This window comes from Ovis canadensis, chromosome 7, assembly GCF_042477335.2.
Source record: "Ovis canadensis isolate MfBH-ARS-UI-01 breed Bighorn chromosome 7, ARS-UI_OviCan_v2, whole genome shotgun sequence".
Taxonomy (NCBI): Eukaryota; Metazoa; Chordata; class Mammalia; order Artiodactyla; family Bovidae; genus Ovis; species Ovis canadensis.
The window spans coordinates 24,048,404-24,071,346 of NC_091251.1; the positions used below are offsets into that span (position 1 = coordinate 24,048,404).

At 34.0% G+C, this 22,943-nt stretch overlaps 2 protein-coding genes across 2 annotated transcripts in view; one reads left to right on the forward strand and one right to left on the reverse strand.

The window, feature by feature from the left end:
• The window catches only part of ERO1A (endoplasmic reticulum oxidoreductase 1 alpha), a 54,526-nt gene extending 49,265 nt beyond the window's left edge, over positions 1-5,261 (forward strand). Inside the window, exons 13-15 of the mRNA XM_069597603.1 lie at positions 686-772; positions 856-989; positions 2,168-5,261. Coding sequence (XP_069453704.1) covers positions 686-772; positions 856-989; positions 2,168-2,228 — 282 coding nt within the window. The 3' untranslated portion in view covers positions 2,229-5,261. The remainder of the gene's footprint in view (positions 1-685; positions 773-855; positions 990-2,167) is intronic.
• Positions 5,262-8,860: 3,599 nt separating this feature from the next.
• The window catches only part of GPR137C (G protein-coupled receptor 137C), a 55,896-nt gene continuing 41,813 nt past the window's right edge, over positions 8,861-22,943 (reverse strand). Inside the window, exons 4-7 of the mRNA XM_069597604.1 lie at positions 12,055-12,204; positions 10,696-10,821; positions 10,409-10,527; positions 8,861-9,508 (exon numbers count right to left, since the gene is read on the reverse strand). Coding sequence (XP_069453705.1) covers positions 9,331-9,508; positions 10,409-10,527; positions 10,696-10,821; positions 12,055-12,204 — 573 coding nt within the window. The 3' untranslated portion in view covers positions 8,861-9,330. The remainder of the gene's footprint in view (positions 9,509-10,408; positions 10,528-10,695; positions 10,822-12,054; positions 12,205-22,943) is intronic.

Sequence of the window (22,943 nt, forward strand, 5' to 3'; positions counted from 1 at the left end):
ACTTGTTGCTCCTTCCATTATTTATTCCTTTCTCCCTTCCTTTTTTTCTTTTTTGGTAAATGATGTCATACAACTTCTGCCCCCTCTCCTGATATTGACATGTGGTTAATAATCACATACAATAGAACATCTCATTTACTTTCTGTATATTTACAGATAGTCTAGTTTTGGAGGCAGACAGTCCTGGGGTTTAGATTTGCTATTTACTAGATATGGGAATTTGGGCAAGTTACCTAGCTGCTCTGGACCTTATGTTTTTAATTCATTAGGTGTAGATTGTAATAATACCTTGGGCTTCCCTGGTGGCTTAGCTGTTAAAGAATCTGCCTGCAATGTGAGAGACCTGGGTTCGATCCCTGGGTTGGAAGGATCCCCTGGAGAAGGGAAAGGCTACCCATTCCAGTATTCTGGCCTGGAGAATTCCATGCACTGTATAGTCAATGGAGTTGCAAAGAGTGGGACACAACTGAGTGACTTTCATTTTTGCATTTGTGGTGAAGGTGAAATACAATTACATATGTAAAGATTCTGGTGTGCAGGAGGTGTTCCGTGTACACTGATTTCAGTTTTCTTCCCTTTGGTGCTCTCCAGCGTTTTGCACACAGTGAGGCACATAGAAGGCACTCAGAGATACTTAGTATTTGACCATATACTACATCTTAATAGCATTTTAAATTATTTTTAGGAGGATTTTCGACTGCATTTTAGAAATATTTCAAGAATCATGGATTGTGTTGGTTGTCTGAAGTGTCGACTGTGGGGAAAGCTTCAGGTAAGCATATCAAGCTCAATCCTGTTTTCTTTCTTTGCACAAGGAATTTTCTGATTTTTCTTTTTTTCTTATTTCTATTATAGACTCAGGGTTTGGGCACTGCTCTGAAGATCTTGTTTTCTGAGAAGCTGATTGCAAATATGCCAGAAAGTGGACCCAGTTATGAATTCCATCTAACCAGACAAGAAATAGTATCATTATTTAATGCATTTGGAAGGTTAGTTTGCACCAAAATTTTTTTTGCAAGCCAAGTAAGTCTAATGTAACACATATACTATCAGGTAAAACTGGGTAAGAAATATCCTGTTTAGTGAAATTATCTCCCTACAGAATTCTGTGATCTTATGAAATACTTTAACTTTGTAGATACATGCAATCATTATATCACCTCTTGACTCTTGTAATCATTATTAATTCACTGAGTGCTTCAGTATTCATCTTACGGAATTTGTAAACTTTTTCTAATCTATGTGCTATCCGAATGTTTTTTTGAAGGTCCTAGAAAAAATCATGTTGTGTAATGTAGGTGTACATCTAAAATTTGTGAATTTGCCATTGTGTAAAAAGGCTAATCATGCTTTTAAAAATAATTTTCATCAAAATGATTAGAAAATAAGCTTAACATTAGGAACTTACATTATAAAATTTAAGCACAGATGCATTTCCTCCTGGCCTATCAAATCTAAAGAATGCAGAGATTTATATTTAAAAAGACTAACATATTTTTAAGGGCTATATTTCTTCACTTAAAAAATTGATTTAATAAATTATTCTTTAGTACACAGAAGCTTGACAGTTATATTTGAGTATTTTGCTACTTTTTTTCATGGTGGAGAACAGAGCTAAAGTATACTTAAAATAACAAACTTTTTATAAGTTAGTGAAAACAATTTGGTCACATGTTTACTGTTCTCACTCTTTGTAGTCCAAAAGCTTTGATTCTTTGTATATTTAATAAATATGGTAAATTGATTAAGTGTTCATATACTTATGCATATTTTAAATACATATTTTAATGCTATGTACTTTATAAAGTATATACCTATACTTTATATCTAGGTATAAAGTATATACTTATATACTGTAAATAATAAGCATATGAATATACTTATGAATACTTAAAAATCTAATATGCACTCTATAATTTTGTACTTAGAAACTTTAATACTTAGTTGTGACTAATTAAAAATAACTGATTTCTGGGGAATGTTATCTTAGTTTTAATATGTCAAATTAAGAACAAAAATGCATCAAAATAGATTAAATGTTTTATGCACCTTTATGTTTGCTGAAATAAATTAACATTTTTTTCTGTGTTCTGAAAATGCAAAGTGAATAACTTGTAGAGAAAAGTTATCTAAAATAGTTTCTGAGTGAAATTTATTTTGTTTACAGAATTTCAACAAGTGTGAAAGAATTAGAAAACTTCAGGAACTTGTTACAAAATATTCATTAAAGAAAGCAAGTTGAAAAGTGCCTGTTTCTGGACAGTGGAGGCCAAAGAGTGGAATTTCATTCAAAGGCATAAATAGCAATGACAGTCTTAAGTCAAATGTTTTATATAAAGCTGCTTTTGTAAAAGGGAATTATGTTGTTTTAAATAACAATTTTTTAAATTGTGTTAAATCTATGTGTAATATTATTGTGAGTAAAAGTAAACCTTTGATAATGTGGTACATCTTTAATGTTTAATATTAAGTAAAATCATCAGGATTATCAAATTCACATATGGTAAATCTAAGTAAATGATGTTTTAAGTCTCTCAAACTAGAATTTTGTGTAAGAAGACATAATATAAATTAAACTATGGCCAATGTGAAAAGTGTTTATAAGAGAATGTTATGTTCCATTATTAACAGCCTAAATTACTACCAGCCTAAATGTTCAACATTTAGGGTGAACAGATTTATCAAATAAAAATACAGAATGCCTAGTTAAATTTGAATTTCAGATAAACAACAGTTTTTTAATATAAGTATGTTGCATGTAATATGGGACAAACTTATACCAAAAACTTATTCCTCCTTTAAAATTCAGATTTACCTGGGAGTCCTGTGTTTTATTTGGCAACCCTACAATACACTGGTATGAAACAAATCACTTTTAGAGTTATTTTCCTATTTTGATTGGCTTATTTTGGTGTGTAGAAAGATACAATGATAATTCAAGGGTGTAAGGGATTTCTAAACAGTGTGAAAAGTTGAATAGATTTATATATTTATTCTCATAGTACTTTCCCTGATTCTGAATAAAAATTTGGGGAAACTTTTTATTTTTATATAATTTCAAATTTATAGAAATGTTTCCAGGATAGGATCAATACAAAGAATTCTTTTACCAGATTCCTTAATTGTTCATCTTTGCTTTCTCGCTCATGCTATCTCTGTATATATACATGCATATACTATTTTTTTCTCTTGAAGAGTCAGTTATAGGCATCATGTCCTTTGAACCATGTGTAATATGAATAATGTTTCAATGACTTTTTTTTCAGGAAAAATATCTGCAACTATATACTACTATAAGCCTCAGAATAAGGAATCATTTTGAGTTCCAATCTAAAATTCTTTTTTTGAATTTTGTTACCCTTTTAATGCTGTATAGTCATAGGCATAAAATTTTGGGGTTTTGCACGTGATATTCATTTCTTTCTTTTCCCCATAACTAAACTATAATTTTTAGAAGTCTTCATTAAGGGAAGATCTTCAATGATAAAAATATTTGAAGGGGTTTAGGAATTTATAGCACACAGTAATTGTAGGAAAAAAGGAAGTGTATACCTCAAAGTTATGGGCTCTTTCTGTATGTCTTAGCAGGTATATCAGGTTGAGATGTAACATTATTAATAAAGCAGGGTTTATTTATATAATGGCTTAGAAATGCTACTTAACACTACTGTATACTTTTTCTTCTTTATGTCCCTATGGCCTGATACAGTGTCAAGCACATAGTAGGTGTCCAACAAATATTTTTTGAGTGAATGTATGAAAATGTATTCAATATATTTAAATTAATTATCACAGAACTAAGTTCAATAATATATGTTCTATTTCTTTTCCCCCCTAATTTGAATAGGGCAGGAAAAGAAAGATATTAGCCTACTATGAAGTCAGTATTCTTAGAGACTCAAAAGACTATGAAGTGAGCACCAAATATAGGAGTGCAAGGACATGTGTGGTACTCTGAAAATTTGGTAGATGGGTTTAAATGGTTATTTTGCCTGTGTAACTAACTCTCATCTTATGCCCCTACTTTCTCTCTTTTTTTAACAGCTAAACTTTTTGAAAGAATATTCCTGTCTTCACTTTGTCCCCCTCCACTTGCTCCTTTAACTGAAATTTGGCTTTTTTTTCTTAGTAGCTAACAATCTTGTCTTTTGAAGTCTAAATCCCAATTCTAAATCTATGGTTTGGTTCACAAGCCGTTTCTTTTTTTCCTGCATTTGACACTGTTGACAGCCCCTTCTTTAAATATCTGTTTTCCACTAGGTTTCTTGTATTTCCCTCACTCTGAGTACCTCTTTTCATGTATTCTTTAAGTTATTCCTTAGGCTTTTACTCCTGCTGTCTTCAGCACCACTTCTCACTCTTGAGTCCTTCCAGTTCAGTGATCTCTTAAATCCTTATCTTTAGCCCAGACTTCTCAGACCATCTTCCTTCTACGCATCTTCACTTGGTTGTCCCACAGACACCTGTGTGCATCTTAAAAAGTTCATCTGCCCCAAACCTACTCTTATGCCTATGCTCCTTCCTTTGGTTAATTTTAGAACCGTCATCATCTAAATTCTCTCGGCTAACCCTTCCACTCCCCTGTCCAGACAGTGTCTAATCTCTTTGGATTTTATTTCCATATCTCTGATATATCACTGTCTTTGCATTTTCATTGCTCTTCCCCAAAGTACAAACCTTTTCCTTGCACCCAACCTGTCTCCTCTCTTTTGCTTCACAATGTTACCAAAGTGGGCTTTCTAGAAGCACTCTCACAATGTTACTCCCTGCTTAACACACAGTGAATTCATGAACCTTTAGGAGGAAACCAGACCTCTTTCCTTGGTGAACCAAGTACTCTGATAGGGGTCTTTCTGTTTCCCCCAACCTCATGTTCTGCTAAAACAGACTTACAGTTCTTCAGATGCAGCATCGTCAGGCCTCCACACCTTGGTGCCTGCTCTTCTCTATCAAGTGCTCTAGCCATCCTTCCCCACCTGGGAAATTTCTATGTATCCTTGCAGGTCCAGCTTAGCAATCACTTCTGTGAATTCGCCCTTGCTCCATCCAAGGAGGATCATCTAAGTTCTTCTTTTGTGTCACCACTGTAATTACAACCTACCTCTACTGTGTCACTTATTGTACTGTATTGTTTTTTTTTTTAAGTCTCCTTTACTAGAATGTGAGCTCCTTAGGAGCAGGAAAAGGAACTTTATCCATGTTTGCATCTCCACAGCGTAGTTTTTGGCATATGAACACTTAATAAATGTTTGTTGAATAAACTGCTTTTAAAATGACAACTTTATTATTGCTAGTGATCATATCTTCACTCCACATATTCTTCACAGTAAGTCAGTAGGCGCCCAAGGATTTCTGGACTTTAGGTGATCAATAAAGCTTCTGAAACTATATTAGAAATTTGGTGTGGTTTTGGCAAGTTATGAAAAGGGCCTATTATGGAAAAAATGGTAAGAACTCTTTTTTCAGGGGAAAACATTACTGAAGAATTTATTGAATAATCAAAGAAAAGCTGCCCAGGAATATGAGCTAGATAAATTTCTACCTGTTTAAGAATCTAAGGAGAAGGAGAGAGGTGTTGTAAATTCTTTCACACAAGGATTTTTCTTAGCTTAATGTTTCAATAAACATGTAATATCTAATATAGGCTTCCCAGGTGGTACTTCCCAGGTGGCGCTAGTGGTAAAGAACCCACTTGCCAATGCAGGTAGACATAAGAGACGCAGGTTCGATCCCTGGCTCAGGAAGATCCCCTAGAGGAGGGCATAGCAACCTACTCCAGTATTCTTGCCTGGAGAATCCCATGGACAGAGGAGACTGGCAGGCTGTAGTCCATAGGGTCGCAGAGTCAGACATAACTGAAGCAACTTACCACGTATGCACATACTATCTAATAACTGGTATTTTAAAGTATGGCATTTCATATCAAATTAGTGTGTAATACTAATTAGTGTACAGCTAATGTACATAGTTATCTCAACGTTCAGTACATACAGTTATCCATGTATACAATAGTTCGACTTTAGATTTTTCACCTTGACAACAGTGCAAAAGCGGAACACATTTGATAGAAACTGTACTTCCACTTTTGAATTTTGGTCTCTTCCCCCCAGGCTAGTGATATGCAGTGCAGACCTCTCTCATGATCTGGGGCAGTGGCAGCACCACAGCACCCGCTCAGCCACGCAGTCACAAGGGTAAACAACGCATACACAACCATTCTGTACTGAAAACATCCATTTTGTTTTTCACTTTCAGTACAGTATTCAATAAATTCTACATGATATTCAACACTCTGTTACAAAACAGGTTTTGTGTTAGATGGTTTTGCCCAACTGTAGTTTAATACAAGTGTTTTGAGCAGGAAATGGCAACCCACTCCAATTTTCTTGCCTGGATAATCCCATGGACAGAGGAGCCTGGTGGGCTACAGCCCACCTGGTCACAAAGAGCCAGACACGACTGAGTGACTTCACTTGCACTTTCAGTCTAAGCTGTAATGTTCTAGGCCAGCTGTATTCGATGCATTTTTGCTTAGGACAAGCCGAGGAATATCTGTAATGACAATCTCACTGAAAGTAAACTGTCATTTGGAACTCTAGGTATTCTTTTCTTTCCTATGGTAGGCGTCTTATCCTTACATGACAGAAACTCAATGGGTGTAGTCTGTTAAAAGAGATTAAGAAAACCAGACCTCCAAATAAAAGCACAAACACTTTTATTTTTAACAGTAGTGTTTTGTTACAATTTAGTGAAACAAATAAATACATTCATTGGCCACAGCTATACTTTTATAACCAGTTTGACACTGATTTTATAGCTGAGAAACACTGTTAAACAATAAAAAAGGCAGCTATGCTTTAAAAAAGCCACTTTAGCTATAAATTACATCTTTCATAAAACTACTACCAGCTATAATGAGTGGCAAGAGTTTCAAAATTAATGACCATCCAAATGAAACAATAAAAACAAGTACTGCTAATCACTGTAGAATTACACACTTAAGCAATGAAATTCTTTTCTAGTTAGTGAACCAAAAAGAAGGTTTGAAATTGTCATCATGTGCTTCAGTGCAGGATGAACAGGGGATCGATAGCCCTTTGATTTGATAAACAAATCCTTCTTTCAAGACCAGACTTAAAGTGCTCTTAGTGCTTTGAAATTTTTAAGCAAAAAATGGGCCAGAAGTTTATCTTTCTTTGTCTTTGGTGATTTATTGTGGGAGATGTCTTTAAGGAGACAAATGCAAGAATTTAGGTTCCCTGGTCAGGGATAAGAAATTTACAAATCTCAGATTTGGAAAAATCAGCTAATGCAACTGAAAAAACCAGGTTATTTTATCTGAAATATTTTTCAAAAGTAATCCTCACTTATCTGGTCAAATAGGAGCATTATGTAGGGAAGTCTGGGGAAGCTTTCCTAGAAAAAATGTATCACTTTGAACCCCAAGGATTAACAAAGGCAACACATCTTCTTAGACAGCTCTAGATAATTAAACACCTAACATTATTAAGACAATAAATAGTCGGCATTCTGAAAAGAAACCCAGTAACTGAAGTTGCAGTAAAAATATGCTCAGGTAAGTGCATGGTATGTTGTCCTATTATGACCTATAAATTCTATACTATAAATTTTATAAATCCAAAGTGACATGTATAAGTTTATGCTTTGGACTGAATTCAGAATTATTTTGTACGATAAAAAGATGAAATTTCTTTGTCTGTGTACCAGCTTCCCAAGAGATCAAAAGCATTAAAAATTTTATTTTTTTCTTAGGGTTTCACTTACTGTTATACTTCTGTGAAGTTACTGAATCAATCAAAAAGTTAAAAGATGTTTTATGTAAGAGCAGAAAAAGAACATAACTTTCTAATCAAAGTAAAGACAGAAAAGGACAGTTGTACTAGTTCCAGTTCTGAAGAAACAGATTACCAAATAACCGTATATAGTCATCTTTAAGCATGTTGTGACAACTTCCAATGTTGCCTGTTACCTTGGGCTCTTGAGGTATTTAGCATCTACTTTTTTCCATATAGACACTGGTAGAAAGTGCATTTTAAAATTCTCTATCACTTTAGCCTACCATATATATATATATATATTTTAGATCTAAGATAGGACGTTCAAGACAGTTTTAATGTAATTCTAAAAGTACTCCAATATTGTTAACCACTGGTTTTTATACTTACCTAGTTAGTACCTTCACATAAGTTGTTCATTTAGTCTAGTGCTGGAATTAATTTGGATTAAATTTAATTTGGCTTTGCCCATATGCAAGATATAAAAATGAAAACTAAAGGAAGAATTATATGTATTACAAAGTATTGCACTTGCGTTCACTGCAATAACACATCATGATTTAATTTACCTGAGGATAATCCTGATTCATAGGAATAATAGGTAAGATTTGCTCTATTTTATTTCAGCTAATTGAATGCCTTTGAAAATGTATTCATGTTTTAACTTAGAATTGTATATTTTCTGAATAATTCTTAAGTGCATCTGTAAACTTTAGTCCTAAGAAGTTTCTATCAATATCTCCCTACACAAAAATTGCTGTTGTTTTCTTGAAGAATCATGCTTAAACTACTGCATTATCTTAACCATACAGAATAATCACTTGACCAATTCTCAAAGTAGCAACATAATTTTGATTAGTATTCTTTGCTCTTGAAGAAATGACTGTGGCTTTCCAAAGAACACTGCTGGTCCTCCCTGTAAAGGATTACTAGTATAATTTCTTTAAAATGATTGTTTGAATAATTTCAGTTAGTACTGTACAATCATGCTTAAAAGAACTATCTTCAATGATTACATCTTTTCAATAGATCTTTCAAAAGAATGATACATTTTTATGCCTTCATTCTGTGCACTGTTCACACTATAACCTTTATTGGGTAAGAATTCCACATGGAGTACACTGCTGAATATACAGGCTTTGATTTTTGTAGGGAAACTGCCTCCTGATTTGATGTACAACATAACATCCCAGTGTGAACACTGGGTATGACTTTGGGGACTGCAGTGTACTCTTTCAGAACAAAGATAAAAGTGCAAATATGCGTTTGATATTCCACAGTCAGGATGTTTGGAGGCCATCAAGTCCCTTAAGATCTAATCCTTCTTTTCTCTGGCTCCAAATTTTCCACTGTACTTCATTTTACCAGGACGAGGTCAAAAGTAACAGCTGTGTCCTCCACTGGACTCAGCCACATTTCCAGGCTTTGTTTTCAGTTGTAACGGATAATGGAATGTTTATGCAGATGGACTTTAAACACACTGAATATACACATTCATGAAAAATGATTGAAGAATCACAACTTGGTAATGCCATCAGTTTTGTGGTGTTACGTATAAGCTATGGTGACTGTTCATATCTAAGTTACCACAAGTAAAGAGCAAAGGGGCAGTGTCTGTCAGAGGCCCATTCAGGTGGGGAGAGACTGTGTAACTGCTGCTGCCACAGCCAGTCATGGTGCCGTACCAGCCCAAACCTTGTGAATTTGATAAGCTGAAAAAAAAGGGGCAAAAAAGGAATGTGATCAGGATATAATAACTCATGTTGGCACTTCTAGTTTTGAATGAATTATGTTCTTCACCAAATAATGGCTTTCTACAAAATTCAATAACATATCTAATATCCTTGATTCTGTATCACATATTAGAAAAGAATGAATAAATACCATTCAAAATTAGTAGAACTTAATTATCAGATAATAATAGTAACATAGTGCTTATTATGTCCTGGGCTTTATTCTAGGACATACATATGTATGTTTACACACATATGCACTCAGCCTTCACAGCAACCTATCAGAGAGGTTCTATTATTATCCCTATTTTACAGATGAAAAACAGACAAAAAATTGAGGTTAAGTAACTTGTCCAGATGAAGTGAGGATTATAGAAAATGCTGTATCAAACTCAAAGCATTATTTAGTGTGCATTAAGGCTTTCTCTGCACTGATACCAAAGCTAATGGGATGGACTTGTAATGATTTTGGAACAAGGAGGGCACTGAAGATTTCTTTTGGAAGCTAGCCTTCCCAGGTTTTATTTAGGGCTTCCCTGTGCATTTTGAACAGCACAGTAGATATGGAAACACATATAATAGTATTTCTTCTCTGCTCACCAACCCCCATCAGCTTTGAACTAACAAGGGATCCTGAAATGAAAGGGTGCCGTTTTACCCCCAAAGGCATTTCTCAAATAAAGGTAATATATGGACTTAGGAGCAGATGATAATTCTTTATAATACAGGTCTCATCATGGGTTTAACATCTACTGTTCTATGTGCCAATGTTAAATGATCTTATTTATTGATATATATCAGCAAATCACCCTTTTCATACTTGGGTTAAAGCTTTTTTTTTTTTTTTAATCTATGTTGGTACTAATTCAGTGCAACTACCTTCCTTCTCTTGAACTTCCCAGTCTTGGCAAGTCATCATCACTATCATATCGTCTCGGATTGTCGAAGAAGTATGCTCTGGAACTATAACTGTGACTGTTTATCATGCCAGCAGGTGCCTGTGAACAGAGTAGTAGATAGAATATGAAGATTTACTTTTCAACTAAGAAAGGAGGCTGAGTCCATAATCCTTTTTAGTCTTTGCCAAAAATAGAAAATCAATATAAATGTTCTGTTATTTTTTAAAATAAGGAGAACAGGCATTAGGTAATGTTATGATATCATACCAAATTCTGGTTTAATCTCTGTGCCCGGAAAAACAGTACCACTGACCACGCTGGCACATGTTCCCACAGAAAGAGGACCATTCCAAATACAATATACTCTTCTCCACTTATGTCTTTTACATGAGCCTGTGAATAGAATATGGTCGAGCAGTTTTAAAATCAGTCTTACACGTAAGGAATCACCCTCCACAAACAACTTGCTTCAGGTAGGGTAAGTTAAAAGATCTACTTAAAGCACATAGAACTCTTAAATTAATTTTCCATATTTTATGGCTTCTCATGTAATGATATTTATCCTTTAAAGATCATAAAATGCTTTGATGTTAAGTAGAATAAAGAGGTATTAACTTTATCAACACATCAATTTATGAAAATATTTTTAATACATGGGTAGTGGTATGGGTGGTTTAGGTCCCATAGTCTGAGGAGGGTTATAAATGAGACTACAGGTTCCAGCTGCTCCAAAGGCAAAATAATCGCACTTACCCTGAGTTACACCTGTAGAGAAATGTAACATGCAAGTCGCTCAGCTCTGTTACTATTTAAAAACATGCTTTTGGGCTTAAATTCCATGTTGAATTTGTTTCTATTCTAATAGATGTGGGGAAAGAGAAATGGGAAAAGGAGTGAAGGGAATCTGCCACACGGAACCAAATGTGAAAATTCCTTCTTTGAAAGATAATTAGAATCCTGATAAAATAGCATTCCAGGATGCTTCAATTCAGTACAAAGTTAAACTAATATAAATAAAGATATGACATGCACCTAGGTCAGACCACTTCTAGCAGAAGGATGGAGAATGCTGGGAGGTCAAATATGCATAGCAAGGGCCCCAGGAGTCACTACAGAAAACACCTAGATACCCAAGGAACTACGAATGCGCACCGACTTTCAAGACTGATAATGCCAAACTTTCATAAAAGTCATACATCTAAAACTGAACCAGATATTTAGGTTATATGTAGTTCTTGGGTAAGAGAGAATTCATTTCATCGTAGCAAATTAAAGACATAACCACATTTACTAGCTAATGACAGAATATCAACTTATGAAGAGATACTTAAACACTATCCTTTACAAATTAGTAAAATAGATTTATGACCAATAGATTTAATATACTGTTGATATTATTCACAAAAAGAAAAGAAAATACTACTTTGGGAGAAATTCTCTCTGAAGAATGATTTCAATTGCTACATATGAATGAGAATTTTTAAACATAGAACTTTGAAGTATGATTACTGATAGTGGCTAGAGATTCCATAAAAGTGTTTGTAAGTCAAACACTTAAAACATTCTCCTAGTCAGGCTAACTTCATTATCATACACTTAGATTCGCAATACATGCTAGGTTCTTACCTTATCTGAAAGATTATCCCAGCCATAATTAAATGGACTTTCTAATGTATCCTGAGAAATGATGATCACCACCAAATTATAACATGCTCTTGAAGAGTACAGAAGAATGACCACAGAGCCTACGACAACAGTCTGGCATAGAGACATACCCTAAAAGAAATAAAAGTCATCATCACAACAGCCTGCACATTTATCATGGTATATATTGTCCATATACAATATAGTCACCTCTTGCAATGCACCCCTAGAAAACACTGAGTGAGTGCCAGTTGAAATCAACTCTTGATTATCATGCTTTACAATTCCTATTTTTAGAACCACTTGTGTTTCAACTACCCTGTTAATACATATAAGTTCTTTGTCAACTTGCCCAGCAGCAGCTGGAGGAAGATTTTGTTTGGCCAAGGTTACCTTACTCCCTTAAGTAATATATGAATAAAGAAGTTGGCCAATGATCGATGTTAATCAGAGAGGTAGTTTAGGCCCAATGAGAAAAGAATGGGAAATAGAAACATTAGTCCATCTGATACACTTAATTTCCAATAAGAAGCAAAATTAGAATAGAAATACAATTTCTGTACTATTTGCTTTGTTCTATTAGAGTTGATGTTAATCCTGTTGATATTGTTATGTTGATGACAAAATGATGCAGGCACCCAAATGCACTTTCAAATCCAAAATATTTTAACGCTAAAGCTTTCACCATTTCCTGAAATATAGAAAGAAAGCCTTATATAACAATGGTTATAACATTGGTTTTAATAGTGGTTGTCAACTGGAGTGTGTATATTGGAGAAGGGTGTGGTGTCCACTTTTGCAGAGATTCTTAACCTAAAATATTTGAATACAGTTGGTTTCCTTTGTAATCCTATTTACTTTAAAGACATTATTCTGAAAAGTGACACAATTGCCAAACATATGTTGTGAAAAACACCTAATACGGTGTTTTAGAAGTTTGTGTTTTAATGTCACAATGATTAAGTGGAAATGATGGCATTCACCACACAAGGTCCAGGGCTGCTGGAAGACTGACAATTTACGGGAGAGTTCTCCACATACGAGAATTATCTGACCTTCATAACTTCCCCATGTCCTCTTGGACATTTATGAAGATGAAAAACTTATCCATAATGATCTGAGCCAGAACCTACATCTGTTTTAAATATAAACAAAGTTTATGCTTGTATAGTTTTAAATAGAGGCCAACATATCCAGAAACACACATAACATGTAAATTGAGGGAAATTTATCCTTTGTTTTTTTGTTCAGACCTTTATCAAGAACAGTCAAATATTTCAGAAAGGTATGAAAGTGACAGCAATACTGCTTGTGGTGTACAGTGCAGAAGCAGCACACCTGTAACAGTCTGCATTTACAGCCTCATTCACAATTTCTGTGTGTAGATACGAGCATCCGACCACTGTAGCATACCCTCAGATCTACACATTCAAATATTCATTAATTACTTTCCTTTTATTTTCTCATTACATTATAATTAGGGCAATTGCACTGAATTTTTGAAGTTATGTGTGTATGTATGTTAAACAATCTATTAATTTCAGCATAGAAATAGATTAAAATTTATGAGACGGTTTCAATGAGTTTTGTAGGGTTGAGAAATATTATTATAACTGATATCCTCATAAGAACAACACATTTTTAGAAAGCAAATTTAAAGGTGAAATATATCTTGAAAGAGTTTGGGATAGCAACAGCATATCTTCTCTGAGCTAACCCACTATTACAGCAAAAAGTATGTGTGAAAATAAAATCCTAGCAAGATTAAATTTTTTAATCAAGACTAAGCTTTTGTACAATGTGCATTTTTACTGTGTATATTTATTATGAATCATAAAAATGTTGCTAATAAAAAGCTAATCTGAAAGCAATCCAGTTTCCATTTTAAAAGTACTATATTATTACAGAAAAGTTAAGTAACAAGAAAAGTTGGAATGCTGTAAGCATTATCATCCTTTAATATAACCATAAGTAAATTTATAGTCGCTGCTTTAAGAAATACTATGACTGCTAAAAGTAATAGCATCTTATAATATGGAGTTTCTCTACTTACACTTGTAAATATTACCAAAAACTGCAACGAAGTATGAGCAAAGAATAGTATCAGAGCAATTAACAAAGCAAAATTGCAGGCAAATTACACACATATAATAGAGAAAGAAGTCCACCAATTTAGAAAACAAATTAAGATTCTTCCTACAAAATATAGGGTCATAAAATAAAAGATAAGGATTCAGCCATATGGAAAGTGCTGTTGGAAAGCTACAGAAAATTTTTCTAAATTGAATAGTCATGACAAACAATTCCACTCAGGCGCAATCCTCAAAGAATGATTCTCCCTTCCTCTACCTCAGACACCTACATACCACTGTTTTAGAAATTCCACACTTGACAAGTAGAGAAGAGTTAGACCTCACTCCAGTATACTTACCATTAACTAGAGTTCAGTATTTGTTTATAGGTACTTTCAGGACACAGATATGTAGAAACCTGAACTTACCATTCATTGAGTTTTGACAACTGGTGTATACAAATAAAGAACATTACCATCACTCTCGAATGTTCTCTGACATCCGTTCCCCACCAGCCAGCCCCTCAGAAACAAATATTCCCCTGCTTTTGTTTTTACCACAACTTAGTTCTGCTTACTCCAGAACTTCACATAAATGGAATTAAAGAATATGAACTCTTGTGTAGGTATCACTCACTCAGCATAATGTTGTGAGATTCATCCATGTTGTTGGATGTATCAGTAGTTAGGTCTTTGCACTGCTGAGGTGAACAATTAGGGTGACCAACTCCTGGTTTGCTCAAAAGTTTCCTAATTAAAAAAACTTTCCTAGTTTTAGCACTGAAAGTCTGTATTCCAGAAATCCTTTCAGTCCCTGGCAAACCAGGACAGTTAACCCCACTAATTCCACTGTATAATTACATGAATTTGTTTTATGAGAATTTGTTTATTCACTTTTCCTGTTGATAGACTGTTTCTGTGAATGTTCTTACTCAGATCTTTTTGTGGACATATTCTTTCGCTTTTCTTGGGTAAATACCTCAGAATGGAATTGCTGGGTCATGTGATAGGTTTAAGTTCAGCTGTATAAGAAACTGCGAGATCTTTCCCCAAAATGGATGTACAATTTTATATTTCCAACAAAATATGAGTTCCAGTTATTCCAATTCCTAGATAACATTTGGAGTTGTCAATCTCTTTAATTTTAACCACGCTGTGGATATTTTGGTTTTAATTTGCATTTCCTCAGATGACTAATGATACTTTGTTGGCCATTTGTACATCTTCTTTGTGAAAAGTCTGTTCATATCTTTGACCATTTTAAAATTTGTCTGTCTTTTTAAAAATTATTGAGTTGTAGACAATCCCTCCATCTACTGGAAATGATTCCTTGTCAGATGTATACATTGCAAATATTTTCTTAAAAGTCTGTGGTTTGCCTTAGCATTTTCTTAGTCTTGCCTTTTGATGGGAAAATGTAATTTTAATTAAGTCTAATTTATTATTATTATTTTGTGATTACTTTCAATGACCTGCTTAAGAGATCTTCTAAAGGAAATTAGTCCTGAATATTCATTGGAAGGACTGATGCTGAAGCTGAAACTCCAATACTTTGGCCACCCGATGCGAAAACTGACTCATTGGAAAAGACCCTGATACTGGGAAAGATTGAAGGCAGGAGGAGAAGGGGATGATAGGGAATGAGATGGTTGGATAGTATCACTGACTCAATGGACACGAGTTTGAGCAAGCTCCAGGGGTTGGTGATGGACAGGATAGCCCAGCGTGCTGCAGTCCATGGGGTCGCAGAGAGTCAGACATGACTGAATGACTGAACTGAACTGAAGAGATCTTTGCCTGTATCCAAACTGTAAAGATAATCACTTATGTTTAGTTCTAAAGCTTTAGACTTTTTTGAATTATATTTAAATTTGTGACCCATTTTGAATTTTTTGTGTACATGAGATGCAGCTAGAGGTTCATTTTATTTCATGTGGATATCCAGTTGTTCCAGCACCACTAGCTTTCCCTTTGAATTGTTTTAGCACCTTTGTCAAAAATCCAGACTATTTAAGTGTGGATTGTTTCCAGGCTCTCTATTATGTTTGTCTTTGTCTTAATTACTATGGTTTTACACTAAGTTTCAAAGTCATGTGGTCTAACTCTTCTTTTTCAGAACTACCTTCTGCATTGTTCACTACAATAACCATTTTATTGATAGATCTTTTATGCAGAAATGTCATCTTAAAAACTGTTTCTTCTAGTCCATAAATAATGGTCTTCAATGATTTAGATCTTTAATTTCTCTCAGCAATATGTAGTCGTTTTCAGTATAGAGGTACTGCTTGCTTTTTGCAAAATTGATTCCTAAGTATTTTGGGTTTTTTTATGCTATAGAATTGCTTTTTGAATTTAATTTTCAAACTGATTATACCTTGTATATATGAAAATCATGTGATTTTGCATTTTGACTTTGTATCCTGAGCACTTGCTATATTCATGATTCCTTGGGATGCTCTACTTAAACAACCATGTTATCTGCAATTAGAGACAGTTGTGGTTTTTTGTTTTCTTTTTTTGATGGGCTAGGTGGTTTTTTAAAAAATATTAATTTATTTTAATTGGAGTATAATTAGTTTACAATATTGTGATGGTGTTTGCCATACATCAACATGAATCGGCCACAGGTATACTTGTGTCCTCCCATCCTGAATCCCCTTCCCGCCTCCCTCTCCACCCTATCCCTCTGGGTTGTCCTATTATACAGAGTGAATTAAGTCAGAAAGAGAAAGTTAAATACTGCATATTAATGCATGCATATATATGGAATTTAGAAAGATGGAACCGAAGATCCTATATGCAGGGCAGCAAAGGAGTCATAGACGTAAAAAACAGTTTTACTTCTTAATTTCTAATTTTATACTTTGTTTTTGTTTTATTGGACTGTTGAAGAGAAATGGTGAGAACAGACTTCCTTGCTTTGTTACGAACCTTAAGGGTAAAACATTCAATACTCCCAGTGTGACACAGATTGTTTTTTAGAGATGTCTTTTATCAGATTGAGGAACATTCCTTCTATTACCTATTGGCTTAAAGTTTCATTGTGGTTATTTTTAAATCATGATGGGTGCTGAATTTTACCAGATGGTTTTGCTACATCTATTCAAATGATTATTTATCTTTTCTCCTTTGTTCTCTCAATGTAGTGAATTACACTGACTGACTGATTTTCAAATGTTAAACCAATGTTGCTAGATTCTGTATCTCTAAGTATAAGAGATTACGTGTGTGTGCTCAGTCACTTCAGTCGTGTCCAACTCTGTTACCCTATGGACTGTAGCCTGCCATGCTCCTCTATCCATGGGGTTTTCCTGGCATGAATATTGCAGTGGGTTGCCTTGCCCTCTTCCAGGGGATCTTCCTAACCCAGGGATTGAACCTATATCTCCTGAAGCTCATTAATTGGGACTGAGCATAGGGCGCTAAAAGCTCCAACTATGATTGTGGGGACTTTTATCCTTTTGTTTCTTACTACCTGGTAAGTTCCTCCTCTTTATTCCTACTATTTGGCTTTATATACACATCTATTATTTTTATGTGTTTGATGAACTGTACCTCTTTATATCTGGTAATATTCTTTGCTTAACTTTTATATCTGGTAATACCCTTTGTCTTGACAATTCTTTTGCTTAATATTAAAGTGCCTTCTTACACTTATTGAATGAATAGTATATTAGCTTTCTTGTTCAACTTATGTCTATCTTTATATTTAAAGTGCCTTCTGGAAGTCAGAGTATAGATGGGTCTTGTTATTTTTTTAATTCATTTTGACAGTCTCTACCTTTTAACAGGAGTGTTTAGTCCATTAACATTTAATACAATTAGTGACATGTTTAAATTTATGTCTTACATTTTACTACTTGCATATTTATTTGCTGTTCCTCTATCCATTATTTTCTGCATCTTTTGGTTAATCCATTTTATCTATTGAACTTTTAACTATACTTTTCTATTCCTTATTGTTTTCTTTTTGCCTTAAGTGGTTGCTCTAGGGCAGCAGTCCTTAAAGTGTGGTCCCGGGATTTTAAAAATCAAAATCAAGATGATTAAAAACAAGAGTACTAAGATGTTATTTGCCTAATATATTTTCACTCTCTTTTGTATATACAGCAGAGTTTTCCAGAGGCTTTATGATATGCGATGGTGTCAACACTGTATATGCATGTGTCTTCTTGTGTTTCCTATTAATAGATTCCTGATATAATAGATTTAGGGTATAAATACATTCATTTTCAGAGACTAAGTCAGCTTGTTCTCTGTATCTTTATTGGGTTCTTGTTAATTTTCTTTAGTTATACCTGATATATCTGCTAGAACCTCACTATTGTCAAAGGTTTATATTCTTTTTTGGCAATGCCCATAACATGGCATGTGGGTTCCTAGTTACCAACCAGGGATCAAGCCCATACCCCCTGCAGTGGAAGCATGGAGTTTTAACCACCAGACCATCAGGGAAATCTCCAAACAAGTAGTTATTCTGAAATCCTAGAAGAAAAGAAGAGAAAGGGGGACTTCCCTGGTAATCCAGTGGTTAGGACTTGATGTTTTCACTGCTGTGGCCTGGGTTCAATCTCAGGTAGGGGAACTAAGATCCAGCAAGCCACAGGGTGTAGCCAAAAGAAAAAAAAATGGAATGAAATCCTAAATATTTCCTTGTATCTACATGGCAGCACAACAAGAATAGGTACAATTAATATGTTTGTTTCATAATATTTAAGCATTTAAAGAAAAGCTTTAAACTCATTTTAGAAATTAATCACACTTTACTCTAAAATGAAAAATTATAATTCTTTTCATATTTAAAAATGGATTATTAGCTTAGGAATGGGGACTTATCTTTTTATTGGTACAAAGTTTCAGTATGGGGTGATAAAGATGATCTGGAGATGGACAGTGGTGATGGTTACACAACAATGTAAATGTACTTTATGTCCCCGAACTGTACATTTAAAAATGGTTAAAATGGTAAATTTTATGTTATGTGTATTCATTAGAATCACAAATATTTTTCTCTACACACAGCTCCTCTGTTTACTTCTAAGATACTGAGAAAGTTGAAAGTGTTAGAATTCTATGACTCAGTGAAGAAAGAAATCTATATAAAGTAACTGGGTGAAACTGATTTCCTGTTTTATCAAATGAAATGCAATGAAAACTACCTTTCAATAAGTTTTATAAATGTTAATAATTTACCTTATTGTCTTTTGTGACAGAACATTATGTCCAAGTTAAGCTGCAGCATCATTTTGAGATCAATCATTCAGAGATTAAAGCAAAACAATTGTAATTGTAAATGCAGGTGTGGTGAGCATTTAAATACCACAAACTGTTTTTATAGCTTTGCAAACTAGAAATTAAAAAACCATTTAGGCATTTTATAGGCTAAGCTGTTATACTGCATTGGGTGGCAAACCAATCACAATAGCTGAGAGACTAGTAAAGCCTTGAAAAGTTAACATTGCTGAATGCCTCCTGGATGAAACATGCATTACCATTTTCCAAGATAGAAATTCACTGATTCAAAGATTTAACAAAAAACACAGTGATTTAATGTCTTATCAATAGATGTGTTACTATTTTTGCCTTAAAAATAAATAAATCTGATATAGCAGGACTAATTTTGTTTGTATTCATCTGGTGTCAGCACCAACATATCATACAAGAAGATACTCTTATGTCAATGCCTGAGAAGTAGTATTGAAACATTCACAGTGTTGAAAATTCTTCTGACTATTTATCCTGGGCCAATTGCACTGATAATCTCACTAATGGTACAGAAACAGTGGAGGGTAAAACTGTGGGCTGTAGCACAAATCAATGCAGTGGTACCAAACAGTATTGTGTTCGTTACTACTATGCACTCCCAGTTAAAAAAGAAAGTTCATTTAAGAATATCCCTAATGAAATAGTGAAAATATTTATTAAGTTCACAGTACCTATCTATTTAATATTCTGCGTGATGAGATAAGATATGCACTGAAGTAATTCTGCTGTATACTGAAGCACAGTAGTTGTCTTGAGGAGAAGCGCTTATGTGGTGGTTGTTTGACTTGTGAGCTGAACTTGTGAGCTGAACTTGTGAGCTGAACTTGTGAGCTGAACTTGTGAGCCACTTTTTTCAGGCAACCCCATTTTCTACTTAACAGACAGCTATGGCAGACAAACAATGGTCGTTTAGACAGTTAATAAGCATACTTCTTTTTTCAAAAATAAATGAAACGAGCCTGTCATGTCAAAGAAAATATCTAATAATATTTATTTCCAATGATGAAATATGATCTTTCAAGTGAAAATTAGAATTTTTGAAAACTTGTAAGTACCTGTATCCACTGTAAGACTGGCAGTTTCCCAAACTTAAATACTTTCTTTGATGAGATTGGTGGTGGTATTAACAAAAGTGATTCTGGATATTATCTAATGAAATGTATCAACATTTTGAAGATCTGTGACCATTTTTCCTATGATCAATGCATGATGTTATAACTCATTCAAAGTGTAAGACAGACCAATGGAGAGTACAAAAAGTTCACTAATATGGCTTTAGATTCTATATGGCAACTAACCTTTAAGAAACCTCCACTTCAGAGTTTTGGTGTAGTATTAAAGAAGAATATCCACAATTATCTGAAAAGGCTATTTAAATTCTCCTCCATTTTCCAACTACATATATGTGTGAGGATGGATTTTCTTCATATACTTCAACCTAAACAACATATCACAACAGATTGAATGCAGAAGCAGACATGAAAATCCAGATGTCTTCTATTAAGTCAGACATTAAAGAGATTTGCAAAATGTATAACAATGTCAATCTTTTCACTAAGTTACTTTTGTTTTGGAAAATATAATTATTTAGCATAAAAAATTTTATTCATGTTAACATAGAATAGATTATTGGTATTTTAATGAATTAATAAATGAATATTTTAAATTTCTCATTTTTTCTAAAATGTATATATAGGTAGATATAAGTTATATAAACAAAATCTCTTTGGGGTCCTCAGTAATTCTTAGTATTGTAATGGGATCTTGACACCAAAACGTTTGAGAATCACTGCTCTAGGGATTATAAAATATACCCTTAACTTTTCATAGTCTAAATAATTGTTACTATTTTACCACTTGATGTAAAATATAAGAACTGCAACAATATAAGCCCTGTCCTTTATGCCACAGTGCTATAGTTGTTCTATATATTATACCGAGAATTATGCATTATATCTATACACCTAAGCCTCACATTATCATTTTTGCTTTGCACAGTCATATTTATTTTAAAGAAATTAAGAAATTATATTTACCCACACATTTTTTATTTCTTGTGTTCTTCATTCCTTCCTGAAGAGCTAAAATTCAAGCCAATTTTATTCCTCTTCAGTCTGTAAAATTTTCTTAGCATTTCTTATAGTGTAGGTCTGTTGGTAGTGAATCTTTTTCGTTTTCTTTTTCTTTTATCTGAAGATGTTTTTACTTCTTCATGATTCTCTAAGAATATTTTTGCATGATATAGATTTCAGAATTGACAATATTTTTCTTTCAGCATTTCAAAGATACTGTTTCCATGTCTTCAGGCTCTATTACATCTGATGAGAAGTGACTGATCCTTTGAATCAATGTTCCTTTATGTATGTGTCATTCTTCTCCATTTGAAAAATTTTCTTTTTTTAGGTTTTAAGCACTTCAGAGCTTCCCGATGGCTCAGTGGGTAAAGAATTCGCCTGCAATGCAGGAGACACAGGAGACGTGGGTTCGATTCCTGGCTCAGGAAGATTCCCTGGAGGAGAAAATAGTAACCCACTCCAGTATTCTTGCCTGGGAAATCCCATGGACAGAGGATCCTGGCAGGCTACAGTCCATGGGGCCACAAAGAATTGGACATGACTGAGCAAATAACACTTTCACTCTCACTTTAAGCACCTTGACTGAAATGAACCTAGGTGAGATTTTCTTTATAGTTATCCTGATTGGGATTGCTGAGCTTCATGAAATTGCAAATTTACGTCTGTCATCAAAATTGGAAAATTTAGGTCATATGTCTTCACACGTTTTTTTCCCAATCTCATTTTCTTCCTCTTTTCCTTTGGGAATTCCAATTATATGTAATTTGACCCTGAGACTCTGTTCATTTCATTGTCGTCTCCCCTCCCTGTCCCCCATCATCCTCTGGTCTTCAGATTGGATAATTTCTGATTGATTTAAGTTCACTGACTCTTCTTTCATCTCCAATCTGCTGCTAAGCCCAAGTAGTGACTATTTAATTTTAAATACTGTATTTTGAAATTCTAAACTTTCTGGTAGTTAAAAAAAATAGTTTCTATTTCTCTTAAGATTTCTTATTTATTCATTCATTCAAGTATTAATGTATATTTACTTCACATCCTTCAGCATATTATAAATCATTAATAAATTCAACATCTGGGTCAACATCTGGGACTGCCACCAATGATTACTTTTTGAGTTTTTCTTTTTGTTCTTGAGTATGAGTTATAGTTTTCCTGTTTCTTCATATATCTAGTGACCTTGGATTCTGTCCTAGACATTCTGAGTGCCATGTTTTAGAGTTTGGATGCTGTTATAGTTTTCTAAAATGTATTTTTTTTCTTTTCCCTTAAAATTTTTTTTATTTTTAGCAAATGATTAAGCTGGCTAGACTCAAATCTCAAACTGTCTCTCATGCATGAATAGCAGCTGAAATCTCAGTTCAATCTCTTTAACCTTCACTGTGCTGCTGCTTAGAGTATGTCCTGAACACGTCTAGTTCAGGTATCAGATAAAAATTTGGCAGAGTTTAAAATCAGAA